We start from the raw sequence: 15,563 nt of genomic DNA, 5'->3' as shown, positions 1-15,563 counted from the left end.
AGTCTCTGTAAATCTCTTATTTATAAACCATTATGAAACAATATAGTTAACTTAGTAATCTCATGCGAATGGCATGAGCTAATGAGGGCATGACACAAGAAAAGTGTTAAGAGAAGTGAAACATGCGAGTTCACACACAAAACACAAGATGCGAGTTCACACACAAAACACAAGATGCGAGTTCACACACAAAACACAAGATGCGAGTTCACACACAAAACACAAGATGCGAGTTCACACACAAAACACAAGATGCGAGTTCACACACAAAACACAAGATGCGAGTTCACACACAAAACACAAGATGCGAGTTCACACACAAAACACAAGATGCGAGTTCACACACAAAACACAAGATGCGAGTTCACACACAAAACACAAGATGCGAGTTCACACACAAAACACAAGATGCGAGTTCACACACAAAACACAAGATGCGAGTTCACACACAAAACACAAGATGCGAGTTCACACACAAAACACAAGATGCGAGTTCACACACAAAACACAAGATGCGAGTTCACACACAAAACACAAGATGCGAGTTCACACACAAAACACAAGATGCGAGTTCACACACAAAACACAAGCCAAGAAGAAACAGAGCAACTATTCTCAATAATCTAATGTGAATGTTAAGGGCTAGTGTGTGAATGATGCAAGCAACGTGTTACAGAAAAAGTACAAAATGAAAAATATTCTAAAATATCTAAACACTTCATATTCTTTACCAAGGCGCTTGCTTGTGACCCTTTTTCAAGGAGTATGTTTATAAACCTCTTTCTAAACAATACAGTACGAATAAATTTATAAATTTTAGTAAAAACTCACATTATTTTTCTTCTCCACCTCCAACACTTCAGTAATTGTCGGAGCCCATGTTGAGTCCCAATGTAGACATAACGGATCTGCAGAATAGGTTTCCTGGCATGGTTTTCCCAAGGTTTTACCAAGCATAGGCACTGATGACATAGCCCACAAATTTATGGCCAGCACAAAACCTTTCACTTCATAACTCTCTCATGTCCACGACCTTGCACTCAAACGTTTAACACTTTTGGACAAAACTTTATAAGCAACTTTACCCCAAGCCAACTTTGACAAGCTATCAGAGTTCTTATAAGCCAACAACCTTCCCTTTGGGATTAGAGAGCTTGAGTTTTCTGCAATAATTACCCCTTCTGTGATTATTGCTATTCCTATAGATAGTCTCTCTAGTCTTGTCATTGTTCTTGCTTTCTTTTTGAGCATATCATACAAGCTTCTCACTGTGTACTTGTCCCCCTTGCTTAGCATCCAAAGATAAGGTTTCCTTAATTAATTATGCCGAATCTGGATGCCGAATCAACACAGTAAAAGTTGCAATAATTTGAATATCAAAGAACCCGTTTCATTTTCTTTTGTGGAGTTCGTAAGTGTCATGAAAAAACATCTTCAAACAAAGAGGCATTGATAAAAAAAAGATTTCAATCTTTTTTTGTGGGTATCGCTTAAACCAGCTATGGGTATATCTAAGAAAATTGAGTATGTGAACTAATTGAGCTCTGTTGTATTATTTTTGTTTGACTCCAGTGTCGTTAATGATCTAAGTATTGTTACTGTGTAAATTTAAATGATACCAATATACCATATAGACAAATGTTTTTCCTTCAGTTTCACCTTCTATTTTTTTTTTCTTCCATCTCAGTTTCATCTGCTATTCATATTGGTTATTTTTTACTAATTTATTTTTCTGTCAGAAACAAAAGTTTTTCTCCGGTCTCAACTGTTGAACTTTGCAATTGGTTAATTTTGTTTGATTTATATTGTTATTTTGGAATTACACATGAAATATTTTAAAATATATATTAATCTAAATATTTGTACCAAATTTTTCTTTTGGAAAGAACAGTTTTAATTAAAAGTTCTTACACATGAGAATGTATTAAATCCATAAGTTGAAAGGATTTGATTTTTACTGAGTTTTTCAATGATTTTTGAAGATTTAAGAATTACTATGATTTAAATTAAAGTGCACTAAAATACACAAAAATACTTTAAAATGAATGCAAATCGTAAAATACTCAGCATAAAAATATTTCAAAACAGTAAATTTTAAATGAGTTTATCAAATAACAAGTTCCATAACAATTAATTTAAAATAGTTTTAAAGAAGTTCTTATAACCATTCATTTTCCCTTCAGATTAAATATCCTCAAACTTCCAATTAAACACACCCTTTAAATTAAGAACGATTATTATTATTCTAAATAATATATTATAAAATTAGATATAAAAAATTAATTCTAATATGGATTTTTAATTGCTTGCAAAGAAATCATCAGCTAAGAACAAAGTGAAGTTTATCAATTCAATTCAAGTAATGATAACGACAAATTAGCTTTATATATGGTCTATAATTTTTTGTTGAATATTATTAAAAAAGATTTGAAAATATAATTTTTAAATTTTATATAATATAACATTGTTGAATAGAGTAAGCAAAAGAGCAAAAACAATGCAGAAATTATTCTCATAATATAAATAAGAGGTCTAAGATAGTTATATCCAAATATATGTGTAAAATTTTAGCAAGATATGTCATGACTTTAAAAAAATCAATCAAATATCTAATATTGATACGAAAAATATATTTATTTGCATAATCTAAACGAGTAACGCAATATAAAATAATCTAGCAATAGAAATTAAGCTAGATAATCTAGAACAAAATAAACATATCGACATATGTACTTTTCCAAAATAAAAATAGTCTATTCAACAATCCTGTTATGAAATATACTTTGCCACAATAAGATTAAAGTTGAACATCGAACGATTTCAATAGTAAACGATAAATATAAAAACAGAAATCAATGAAACAATATTTACACGTCCTATATAATTTAAACTTTCAAATTAAACGTAAATATTACAAGATATATTAATCTCCGCGCGAAGCGCGGACCAACCACTAGTCTAAAATATAAATAAGTAACTCAGAATACTATAAATTTGGTATTTAGTCATACGTTTTGAAATTTATATGACATATTTTAGATCTTTAAATATTTTGAAATACTTTTAGATTTAAAATATTCATAGATAACATAAATATATTTCAAATATTTATAGATAACATGAATGAGTATTCAAACTAGAATCGATATGAACCAAATCCAATCTCTTATATATAATAAATATCTGAATGGGGCAGAACATAAGTTTTTCACCAAAATTCAGAACCTCAATAGATCCGAACTAAATCGTGAATCTTAATAAATCCAAAACCTGGATAATACAATAATCAAAAATGGATTATAAGTATCAGTTACTATTACTACGGTAGAGAGCTAAAATCAACGTTGAACAAATGAAAACCAAAGGCCCATATACCGTATACGCCGGTCCATGTAATGTAACTAACCGAGTCAGTCTAACAGCTTTTGAGAAAACATATAGAACACGTGACAAATCAAGTCAACTGGCTCTCTCCTAATTCCGCCACGTCAGCGCAGGAGAGAAAAAACGTGGCACGTTCATTTCAAAGGAGCTTCAAATCTGCGCTTCAATGGAACTTTAGGTCTCTTTCTGGTGGATTCTCGATTAGAAGAGACAAGCATCGATCGAATTTTCTTTTCTGGATTCCCGGAAAATTTGCCGAGTCTCCTCCTTCTTGCTGGTGAACGATGAATATCTTCAGATTCGCTGGCGATATGACTCACTTGATCAGTATCCTAATCCTCCTTCTCAAAATCTACGCCACCAAATCCTGCGCCGGTGAGTTCTCGGAATCATTCGCATTGCTTTGACCTCTTCGTTTTCGCGTACATTAGCCTCACAATGCAATCTCGTTTTGAATCCGATTGAGTTTTTTATGATTGATCTCCGAGTAAGTCAAAGTAGTGGAGATCTCTTCCCCCTAAGATAGATTCGTAGTCTCGGATTCGAGCCTATACGTTTGCAGATTCTTAACAGTCTCTGTGTTGACTTTTGATTTTTGGTTGGCTTAAGGAATCTCTCTCAAGACTCAGGAGCTGTATGCGCTTGTGTTCTTGACTCGCTACATGGATCTCATCACGGACTATGTGTCTCTCTACAACACCGTGATGAAGATCGTCTTCATTGTCAGCTCTTTGGCTATCGTTTGGTGCATGCGTAGGCATCCGTTGGTGCGGAGGTCATACGATAAGGATCTGGATACGTTTCGTCACCAATACGTTGTGTTAGCGTGCTTTGTTTTGGGACTTATCATGAATGAGAAATTCACATTTCAAGAGGTATCTTCATATGCTTTTGGTTTGTTGATAATAGGAAAACGAATACTTCTGGGACACATAGCTAGTAGTGTAGCTTGCTCTCATATGTTGTGTTATCTTCTTTTTGGCTCATTCGTTATACATCAAACTGTGATCTTGGTTTTGCTATATCATTTTCTTATACGCCATATGTGTTTGGTGATTATGATGGATGTGTCATGTCTTTCCATTTATATCACATTATGTTGAAAATTCTTGGCTTTTATAGATTCATTTGAAGCCTTGTCACAGTTGGTGCTAAAGCTTGTTTGAAATTTGTACCCACTTGTGCAACTTCTCATATCTTGCTACTTATTATGAAAATTACCTGTTAGTGTCTAACTGTTGCATCGTTAGAGGTTTGTTTGCTTCCATTAATGGAATCTTCTGTGTCATCATTGCATGTGACAAATTTTACTTCGCTAAGGTGCACATGGATTTATGTTATCAGCATCTCGCTATATTTCTTGTCAAAATGTTCTTTGATTAAGCTTGTCAGATGCGCCTATGTTATCTTTTTATTTGAAATTCACTAGATCATTTAGCGATACCTACATGGCTACATACATTTGCCTTTACTCCGAGCTGTATTCTGAAGTAGTATTGCAGCAATGTGGTTGTGTGTTGATAGTCAGAATTGCAGTGCAACATGCTAATCATGTGAATTTGAAACTATTGTAGGTGTTCTGGGCCTTTTCTATATACTTGGAGGCAGTGGCTATCCTTCCCCAGTTGGTTCTGCTACAGAGAAGTGGGAATGTGGATAACTTGACTGGACAATATGTTCTCTTTCTTGGGTACGTAATTCTTTCCTGCTTGATCCTTTGCCTTTAATGGGTTCCCATTTTGGAACTCGATGTTGATATAGCATGAGTACCACCTGCAATAATGTTATTGTAATCTCTTGATTTTACATAACAGACTGGCTTATTTTCGTTATGCATTTTTTCTGTGTCCCGTAAGCAAAATCTGAATGGGCAATGATTATTTAACTTGCAGGGCGTATCGTGGACTGTATATCATCAACTGGATCTATCGCTATTTCACAGAAGATCATTTTACTAGATGGATCGGTAATTAATGTTAACAACAATGAAGAACCATTTACATTTTACCGAATTGTTTTTCCTCATTGCTAACGTTGACTGACATATTTGCATTTTACAGCTTGTGTCTCTGGTCTTGTCCAGACAGCTCTCTATGCGGATTTCTTCTACTACTACTACTTAAGGTAAAGAGACCTCGTCCGTCTGAGCATTCTCGAAACCTTTAATAGCCACTTATCACGCACTGACCTTGGATCCCTTTGTGTTTCATTGTAGCTGGAAAACCAACACCAAACTCAAGCTACCTGCTTGAGCAGAACCACACAAATTTTGCAACAGTGTCATAATTCAGGAAGTTACAATGATGGTGACACTAGAAAAACGAAAAAAAAGACATGGTTACAATCTGACAACGAGTTGAATGATGCAGGATTGTTGTTTGAGATGTGCTTTAGCCTTTCAATGAACATTGTAAGTTTGTAACTTTCCCTTTCATGGGGAGGTTGAAATCAAAAACTCTGAAGTCCTTTCTGGGGGAACACAAAAATTTGAAGAGCCAAAACACTGGTTTTCTTTTAAGTCTTGTTCAAAACTGTGGCTCAGATTAGAAGAGCAAAGTACAACAACAATGTCTGAAAAAAACTAAAAATTAGTCTTCTTGAGTGAGCTTTACTTTCTTGGTTTTCTTCTTGTGATCTCGTATCTTCTTGCTTCTTACCTGGTCTATCTTTTCACCCTTCTCTGAGACTTTATCTCTACTGCGTTTCTCTTTCTTTGACTTCTTTTTCTTCACAGGAACCTCCTCTGTTATATCTTCATCCTCTTCATCATCATCTTCCAAGATCGTCATCTTCTCCTCTGTTTCAGCCTCGACAACTGTGTTTGCTACAGCTATCTCTGTTTCGACCATAAACCAATCATACTAACTTAGGAATGCAGAAACAGATGTGATATGTAAACGGCCAAAAGAAAACTAACCTTCTCCACTAAACCCTGAGTCGAATACAAGACCTGTAAGATGTTGCTTCAAGAAAACCTGTGATAACAAAAATTGATGAGTGAATAAGACTCTACTTCTCAAAAGAACATCAGTCTCGACGTCGACGAGTGTACCGCAGAGATGAGCTGGCGTGTCTTCACGTCATAGACCCGTAAATATCTGTCCAGCCCTGAACAGTTCAATAAAACAACACACATATGAGACTGTTGAAAAACGCATATGAATTTTTGAAGTTATGTCGACAATACAGTGCATCTTCTTACCGCAAGAAGCTATCACTTGATGATGTGGATGTCTAACAACAGATCTTATGCTTCCAGAACATTTCCCTAAAAAGTTTCCCAACAGCTTTCCTGCAACAGAGACGAGTGATTACTTGTCTGATGCATCAACATTGTTAATGACACATTAGTAGAGAGAACCAATGAACCTGTTCGAATATCAAAGGCAGCGAGATCAGCAGAAGCATTCCCAACATAAACAGTATGACCATCTGGATCTTCAGTGATGGCTGTGATAGCAGTCTCATGGAAATCAAAGGACAGGACTGGTCTACGTTGCGCAGAAACATCATAAAGACGAACCTGTCTCCAGTAAAAAACGAAATGTGAGTGGACAAAGCGATTACAATCTGGTGGCAGTAGAAGCTTCAGGGTTTAACCTGGTGAGACTTGGTTCCCGTGGCAAATTTACGGTGATCTTCGTTGCTCAAGAACGCAGCACAAGTGAACCAAGTGGGTGTGAAGATCCCAAGATTGTCTTTAGGAGGCTGCACCAAAACAGAGATTGGTTAGAAGAGACATCAAAGGCTAGTTAGTTCAAAAATCAAAGTAACTCACTGATTTGGCGCTCCAGATCTTAGTACATTGTTCAAGATCCCATATATTGACTTCAACACGTTTCCTGCATTAGTACCATTCATTTCACTACGGTAACAATCAAACCATGAAATAACAAAAAACATTGATTCAGTTCTTAACTACTACTAACCCTCCAAACAAGCCGAAGTTTTCACTCCCATCCACTTTACCAAACAACACTTCACCAGAACCACATGCTTTCCAAGTCTTGGGAGCAGCTTCATCTGTAGAATCAGCACGTGCGTTGGGAAACTGAACTGTTCTGAGACTCACATCTCCCTTCTTCGTGCATGTAAGCAATGTGCAAGATCTAAACTAACACAAAGTTTTGTTAATAAAACGTCAACGTCACAAGAAAAAAAAAACGAACTAGTAATGGTCGAAGAAACGGTTTCAGTGTAAATCTACGCACATACCTTTCTGCCTGATCATCTTTTTGTTTTCTGAATAAATGCAAGCCAGAGACTTCTTCATCCTCAGGTAAAGAACCGTCATCACCAAATAAAGAGTATGCAAAGTGAAGATCACCATTACAAGGATTAAGAACCTCAACCTAAGTAAAAGTGGACATAAACGTTAGCTAGGCTTTGCAGATAAGGACATAAACTACACATTGATAAGAACACTTACGTTGCCATCTTTTCTTGCCACAGCCAAAAGCTGCAATCAAAAGAAGATAGAAGTGATGAGCTTTTCAACTAAACTTGACTTAGCTTCAAGTAAACATTGAAAGGATGAAACTTTCTACCGGGTTACTTGGCCTATCATCCATGGAAGCAGCAAGAACGCATCTGGAAGCGTTCATCTCGCCCCATGTGTTGACTACAGTTGGAGTTCCTCTCTCTTTGCCTCGAGCTTCAGTCACTGTAACATTGAATTGAAGAAATAGCTTCAATATATAGCTCAACCAAGAGGTTTAGGTTAAGCAAGACAAAAGTGGGAACCTTTGATTAAGCCGAGAGAGTCAAAGGTCAAAGCTCGGATCGGAGGGCAACCGTAGGTCTCGTTGGTGATGACTCGAGGCATTTCTTTGCCCGCCGTAATTGGCTCTGAGGGTGCAGAGGGAAGACGACGGAGAAGAGACGGCTCTTTCTAAAACCCTACGATTTTGTTTTGTCTGTTCAATTTTATCATCTACCTGAGTCGGTTTAGCTTAACCGGGAAAATTGATTTTTGTCTGCTTAAATTCAATTTTCTCTCATAAACAAACGTTAGTATTTAACACGTTGATCAGGTTTGATTACTTTCTTTATGTGTTACTGGTGGTTTATCGGCGCGAAATATTACATTCTTTTAATTGAAATTTGATTTCAATATTTATTAATATTTTTGATCTTCTATGTAGTGCTTCTAATACTATTTATTAAAAATTATTTAAAATAATCGGAAGACATGATTTAACTATTAATATATAATTAAAAGTGATTTTGTCATGTAGTATCAATTTTTCCATGGCGTATAAGGAAAAATATGAGGAAATTTTAATTTTATTTTACTTTCGAAACATTATATTGGGATGTTTGAAAAATAAGAAAAAATTTAATCTTTTCATAATTAATATATCAGTATCTTAGGTGAAGTTCTTATGTTGTGAACACCAAATATCTCCTACATATTCTTTTCTTTACATAATTTTCGTTTCTATCTTTAACAAACCTACTCTAAAATCTGTTTTTTTTTTCTTTTTCTTTTTACTATTGTGACTCTTTATGAAAAATATAAAAGTGAAAACCAATATTAATAGTAACGTTACAAATCTTAGCTAGCTTCACCGCAAAAGTAAATGTTCGTCATGAGAAAACAATATATTCTTTCTTTTCCAAATGCAATCAAATTCTTTTATCAGTTATGAACATCTCTAATAGTGTTTTCAACATCCTACATTTCTCCTTGAGTGCTGCAATAAATAATTAAATAAAAATTTCTTTTTTTTTTGCTGGAAACAAATGAACTTTATATGTTTCTCAGAAAGCAAAATGACATATTTATTCATTCATCATAAATGTTTTATACGTCAAGAACACCAATAAGGAATATAAATGATAATAGAAACAAAACTCAAAAAAGTTAGAGAACAGACAAGGTTTGTTCATAGTTTCCTATCAGAGCTTCGATTACCATAACATGGCTTCCATTACACCATATCAAACATTGAATAAACGAATCTGGTACGCATTTGAAGCAGAGTATCTAATATCCCTCGTCTAGTTCCTAGTAAATATAAGTTTCCAGCTTAAAAAGTACGAAAAAATTAACATTGGGTTGAAATAATGGGAGATAATGTGAATAAACAATAAGTTTATCTAAAATATAGATGTAACTGTAGATCGATGAACACAAAAGCCAACGGTATATCAACTACCATCTTCTATGCATTCAACTACCATCTGCTTAAATTTTGATTCGTTAGGTGCAACTGGATATAATCAGATGCATTCACAAAAACAGATTGACCACTTCGAGATCTTAACATAAGTACTACCTGTAAGGCCTTTGTCATATAAGGAATAGTTGCTTCTTTCAAAGTTCCATCAGACTGAAAATCTCAAGCAAATAACCAACACAGATCAGACTCAATTTAAGCAAATAGCCAACACAAATCGATACATGAGTCTATCAGGTGTGTACATGCACTACAGGCCATATGCTCTCCTTGAGTTACATACATCCATACATGAGTCTCTGGTCTCAAGAAAATAGCCAACGCATATCAGACTCAGTTTAAGGCCATACTGAAATTGCAACAGGATCTTCAAGATAATGCAAATGTTATTGTGAAATTATGGTCACTTATAAGACCCGATTGACTCATATATCGATCCAGCTTGACTACTGTGTCATAAATGGAGATTATTAGAGTTAGCTAAACAGAAAACTCAATCTCAATAACTTGTGCAAATATATACAATGTGATTACTCATGTTTACCTTAACTTCATCGGTTCTTAGAGCTGAACCATAGAGGGTATCTCCTGTTTTTAGCTGAGAGGTTGCATCCTCCATAGCAGAGTTGAGCTGAGTGAATTTCCAACCCAGTACCTTCCAAGTTTGCTTCATTTACAGTACAAAACTTTGTTAATAAGTAAATCAACAAAGAGGCGGGAAATGCGAAAATATCATATTAGTGATTATTTTCAACTCACCTCCAAAGCTTTGTCCTCATCATCGGTCTGCTCCAACTATAGTCTCTAGCCTTGTTGATCTGATTTAGTTGATAGAAGTGACATCACACATCGACATATATAATTCAAGGAGAGCATATATTATTATACTAATGAAACCAATATGTTAATGTGATCAACTAAATAGAATATTAGCTGTTGTGCATATACGCAGCCAAGAGCATATGCCGAGTACACCTAAAGTAAACCCTCCGACGAATAAGCATGTGCTGCTTGATAACTCCATAGGCAACAGAAGCCAGGCATGTGTACTTCTGAGACTTTGGAAGACCTCCGTTTGAGAAATTCTTAAAGCTGCTGACTTTACCAGATATCTTCACCAACATATGAGACGAAGTCTCAATCTCTGTTTTCAAACCGTCTCTAGATCTCAAAGCCTCATCAAGCTTCTTCAAAACCGACCATCTTTGCTTTTACTTATACTCTCAAGCTCCTTTGATAGATCTTCTTTTTTCTTCAAGGCTTCGTCTCTCTCTCGCTTGGACTCGTTGCGCTTCTTGAATGCCTCATGAGCAAGAGCTTTGAGCCGATTGAACGGCGCTTGGAGATCCGATTTCGAACTCTCGGCGGCTTCTCGAGCTATCTTCTGGCGATCGAGCTCCTTGATTAGCTATGTTAGCCTCTCGTCTTGTGCCTCTTCCCGAGGCGGATTGTTTAGAATGACGGGCGCGCTGGTTCGTTGGACTCGACATCAATGAGGACGACATCAATGAGGATGTGTTAATTAAGTAAAACCTGGGAGCAAAGTAGAAATCAATGCGCCGTTACGGAGAAGAAATCGTAAAAGCTACGGTCGATCACAGATTCTGGAACTTTCGTCGGAAGAAGCTAAAGTGACGAAGAATCAAATGTTATCACTGGGCCTGGAATATAAAAGCCCAACCGTATCAGTAAACCAAAACACTTCGTTTAAATAAAAGTGACACGTGGCAGAAATTGCCCCAAAGAGGGAAAAAAGTCTACTTTATAGTATAAGATATTATGATCTTGCAGTCATAAAATTTGCTAATGAGAGTTCTTGAACCCTTAGAAAAAGACCAAAGATGTGGCAAGGATGCATATGCAACTTGTTAGAGAAAAACTTGAAGATAAACATGAAGAATAACTTGGAGATCAAGTCATACTTATCCTATTCGAGTTATGTTTAGGATAAAGGGTTTTACTAGTTAGTTTAGGAAATATATTTGTATATAAGAAGATGGTGAGTTGTGTCATGAACTTGTGAGATTAGAGATTATTTGTGAGAGCTTTAGTTTTGAGGAATTTTCTTAAGCTAATAAAGTGAAAGTTCTATAATCTTGAGTTTCATATACATATGTTTTGATAAGACAACTTGGAAGATGCGAAGAATCTAAATTGATCAAAAAATACTGATCAAACACAATCTTCATGGTTTCCACATCATTTCGCTTGATTATCTTATGAAATGATTTAATGTTTCTTAATGATTTTATTTTTCTTTCAAAAAGTTAAATTTGAAATATCTTTTCTTTGTCAAACATTTTTAAAAGGCTACCACACTAGTGTGTAAACAGAAATCAACATATACTGATGCTCTTTATAAACTTCAAGTGGAGACCGTCACTTTATAAGAGAGGTAGTAACTGTGTTGGTTGATCAAAAAGCAGCTACCAAAATGCTCTTTATAAACTTCAAGTCGACACAGTCACAAAGAAGAGTCTGTTTTCCACTAGTCTCAACAAAATCAAGTCTGTTTTCCACTAGTCTCAACAAAATCAACCCTTTAGAAGCCAAGCTCGCTGGCCTTTTCCTTCTCAAAGGTTTCAAAATACTGATATATGATAGTCACATCCAGTAAGATACCAGTCCCCGACCAAATGGCTCCCATGAAATCAGCGAGTGCACCAATGCACACTCCTCCAAAAGCAGCTGCTGTTGGGATATACGGATTCAGCTCCTTCTGCAAGTTGGAATCTCTATGTCCAGGCATCACCATTTGTTGTTCCTAAATCATTCAAGCAAGTGAGTTTCCAGTATCCATTAAGACCTGACTGTTACAAAAGTGTTTATCAGTGGAGCTGAGTTTTTAACAATACTTTGAGCTGTTTAGCTACATCTTTAGCAGAAGATCTCAAAAAGATAAATTGACTAAGCCCACTTTCTTTTCTAAGAGTTAAGGCCCAACACTTTTTAAGTATTATCTGTGAGGTATATAAAGATGTTTTATATATTTAAAACAAAAGAGTGCACAAAAATATGTATTTAAAACAAAAGTTTATAAATTACTAGGGGGTTGTCCGCGCGGAATATTGTTTTATTATTCTTAAATATGATTTTCTGATGATGTGATTATGTGGCCAATATTTATTTGTGAAGAGCATTATTTGATTTTTTATTAGGTTATGTAGTAGTAGATAATTAGTAGATAATATATTATGTGTTTGTCTTTTTAATAATGTGTTGTTGTATGTATATATAATATTACTTGTTAGTTGGAAGCTTTGGTTTCTCGGTGGTTGGCTTCCATTCTCCCACACTCAGGTTGTTTATCTTCTTATCATGTATCCTTTGGTGTAGGTATGTGGAGTTAGTCTGTTGGAGCTTTGGTTTCTTCTATTAAGAGTTTTGTAGTTCTTCGTTGACATAAACGCCTTGTATGTATTTGTTTAGTTTGTGAGGTGTTTCTTATCTCTTAACTGGTGGTTGTGCTTCTGGTGCTTTAGACATGCGTCTTTTTGTTTCGTGGTGACTCTTTTTGTTTCGTGGTGACTTTGTTCTTCAGATGATTATTCTTTCTCTGACCCGCTTTTTTGGTTTTTTGCGCTGGTGTTTGATCAAGATCATTTGTGTTTCAGGGATTGCTTCGTCTCATATTTTATCTTTTTGCATTTTCTGACATCTGTTTGTTCTATCCAAGACATTCTATGATAAAATGAGATATGGTATTTTGCTTTTTCTTTCTGACTGTGAAAGTTTTATGTTTAAATTATGTATTGCACTCTAATTTCTTCTTATTAGTTTGGTCATTTTATATTTTTAATAGTTAAATAAATATATAATTTGTACATTAAATAATAGAAAGTTGTTAAAAAAACAAAAAATTGTGTTGTTTTAAGTTGTGAATAAATTAAATATGTAAGAAAAATATATTTCTATTATTTTATTTATTTTTTTATTCATCTTGAATTTTAGTGAACAATAAAATAGATTATAAAATTTCATACGATAATAATTAGTGAGAAAATGATTAGATAGTTCATGATTAGAAAGTATTTAGCCAAATTGCAATAATCTAAAAGAATAAAGACCTAAAATGTTAAAAAAGTATGAATGACACGTGTCGTAAAATCTCCTTGCCACTTGGTAGAAGAAGAGAAAAAGTCAACTTTATATATATATATATATATATAATAGGGTCGACTTGCGCTACGCGCGAGATATGATTTACGTGCAATGTATATACCTATATAATTGTCTATTTTTATTGCGTAAAATATATATTACGATTTGAAATATATTGAAAGGAAGTGGGTTTGAAAATATCTCTCACGAACATATTCATGCGGGATATTTGTATTTGTTGTAGTGTGTGATTTTGTTAAAGTGATGTTGTTTTGTGATAATATTCTTAAATGAATATTGTTGGTGTTGTCAATATAGTATATAAGAGTAGGTGAGTTTATATATTTTGTGAATCTTTTATCAATGTGTTGTTGCGTGTATTTAGTATTTGTTAGTGATAAAGCGGACCTTCACTGCAGTCATTATGTAAAATTGAATTTTGAGATCTTTGCATTTAGTCATTATTAACATTATAATTAACGGTTTTGCTTAGGCATTGATTGTCGGCTTTCGATTCGGTCCGAGATCTTTTCAGTTTTTTTAATCTAGAAATCTATAAACGGTTCGATTATTTATCAAAATTTTGTTTGTTTCAGTTAAATTTGTGTAAAACTGTTAGATACCAAATGATATCCGATAAAATTTTGGTTTCAATTCAGTTCTGGTTCGTTCTGTTTTGGATAATTAGGAAAAATCGGATAAAATCAGTTTTTAGCTATATGGGATTAAATAACAGGTAATTAAGATAAATTTAATTATTTTAGATATAAATTATTTGGATAATTCGGAATTTTTGGGTAATTCAGATAATTTTATTAAAAGTTAGATAAAAAGTATTCGGTAATTCGTTTTCCAGGTATTTCAGTTTATAAGTAATGTTTTAAAAATTATTTGGTAATTTTAAAAATAATTATAATTAATAGTTTTTAGTATATAAATAATACTTTGAATATTTGGATACATATTTGGTTTTCGGTTCAGTCTAGTTTGTTTTTTTTTTTTTTCATTTTTTTTTGTTCTAGAGAGATATGAACAATTTGGTTATTTTTAAATATGTTTCTGTTTATTTTGGTTGGTGAAACAATTTCAGGATTGGACTAATATCCACCAAAATATTGGTTCCAATTCGGTTCCGAGGTTTTGGATAATTTCAGATCTTTTGGATATTAAATCAGTTTTATTTATTTTAAATGAAATATCGGGTAATTCGGGTAAATTAAATATTTTGGATTAAAATTATTCAGACAATTCGGTTCTTTCAGGTAATTTTTAAACATTTTAGGAAAAACAATATTCTGGTAATTCTGTTTTTAGGTAGTTCAGTTTATAAGTAGTGTTTTAAATATATTTGGTAATTCTAATACTAAAATTATTTGAGGATTTTATCTGTTTGATTCCAGTTTAGTTTGTTTTTTTTCTTGTTTTCAGAGATATATAGACTGTCTGGTTATTTATGAACATCAACTCAGTTTTGACATAATTAAAATAAACAATTACTAAATACCGATAATTATTGCCCAATGGTATACTCTCAATTATTTTTGCACCTTGTGGATCCACCAAGTCCCTAATTGCCTGTACATTCCATGTGCGTGATTCTTGATTAATGAAATAATCTACAGTGAGGTCCGGGTAACTATTATGTAGGTTTTTGTTGGCTGGTCTCGGGCGAGTGGATGGGAGCCAAGGGTCATTCCATACTGAAATAGATGATCCTGTTCCTACCCTTTTAATTAGTCCTTTATAAACCAGAGATCTAGCAGAAGTAATACTCCTCCAGCCATATGACGGGGAGTATGAGCCAATCGGTTCCAGGGGTGAAGAATTCCTGTAATTCCGTCCTTTGAAGACTCGAGCAAAGAGGGAATTTGGCTTCTCGATCAGCCGCCACAACTG

General features: G+C 34.2%; 2 protein-coding genes across 3 annotated transcripts; one reads left to right on the top strand and one right to left on the bottom strand.

The window, feature by feature from the left end:
- Nucleotides 1-3,503: 3,503 nt before the first annotated feature.
- LOC106327948 (ER lumen protein-retaining receptor A) lies at nt 3,504-5,852 on the top strand. The gene is made up of 6 exons (XM_013766272.1): nt 3,504-3,759; nt 3,994-4,259; nt 4,959-5,074; nt 5,277-5,350; nt 5,445-5,508; nt 5,600-5,852. Exons 1-6 carry the CDS (start codon nt 3,669-3,671, stop codon nt 5,634-5,636), a joined length of 648 nt encoding a protein of 215 aa, XP_013621726.1. The 5' UTR covers nt 3,504-3,668; the 3' UTR covers nt 5,637-5,852.
- Nucleotides 5,788-8,294, bottom strand: LOC106327946 (WD repeat-containing protein 74-like). 2 transcript variants are annotated; one of them, XM_013766271.1, is made up of 12 exons: nt 8,128-8,294; nt 7,932-8,047; nt 7,814-7,843; nt 7,600-7,736; nt 7,314-7,493; nt 7,163-7,226; nt 6,985-7,092; nt 6,754-6,907; nt 6,587-6,676; nt 6,437-6,492; nt 6,302-6,359; nt 5,788-6,220 (listed from the first exon to the last, which is right to left on the bottom strand). In XM_013766271.1, the coding sequence occupies exons 1-12, from the start codon at nt 8,207-8,209 to the stop codon at nt 5,973-5,975; spliced, it is 1,323 nt and encodes a 440-aa protein (XP_013621725.1). In that variant the 5' UTR covers nt 8,210-8,294; the 3' UTR covers nt 5,788-5,972. The 2 variants fall into 2 exon arrangements, with proteins under 2 accessions (XP_013621725.1, XP_013621724.1); XM_013766270.1 differs by having other exon boundaries at nt 5,915-6,229.
- Nucleotides 8,295-15,563: the final 7,269 nt, after the last annotated feature.

The sequence above is a fragment of the Brassica oleracea genome, chromosome C3, assembly GCF_000695525.1.
Source record: "Brassica oleracea var. oleracea cultivar TO1000 chromosome C3, BOL, whole genome shotgun sequence".
NCBI classification, from domain to species: Eukaryota; Viridiplantae; Streptophyta; class Magnoliopsida; order Brassicales; family Brassicaceae; genus Brassica; species Brassica oleracea.
Note: the sequence above shows the minus strand (reverse complement) of the source record. Positions and strands in the feature narration are given on the sequence as shown.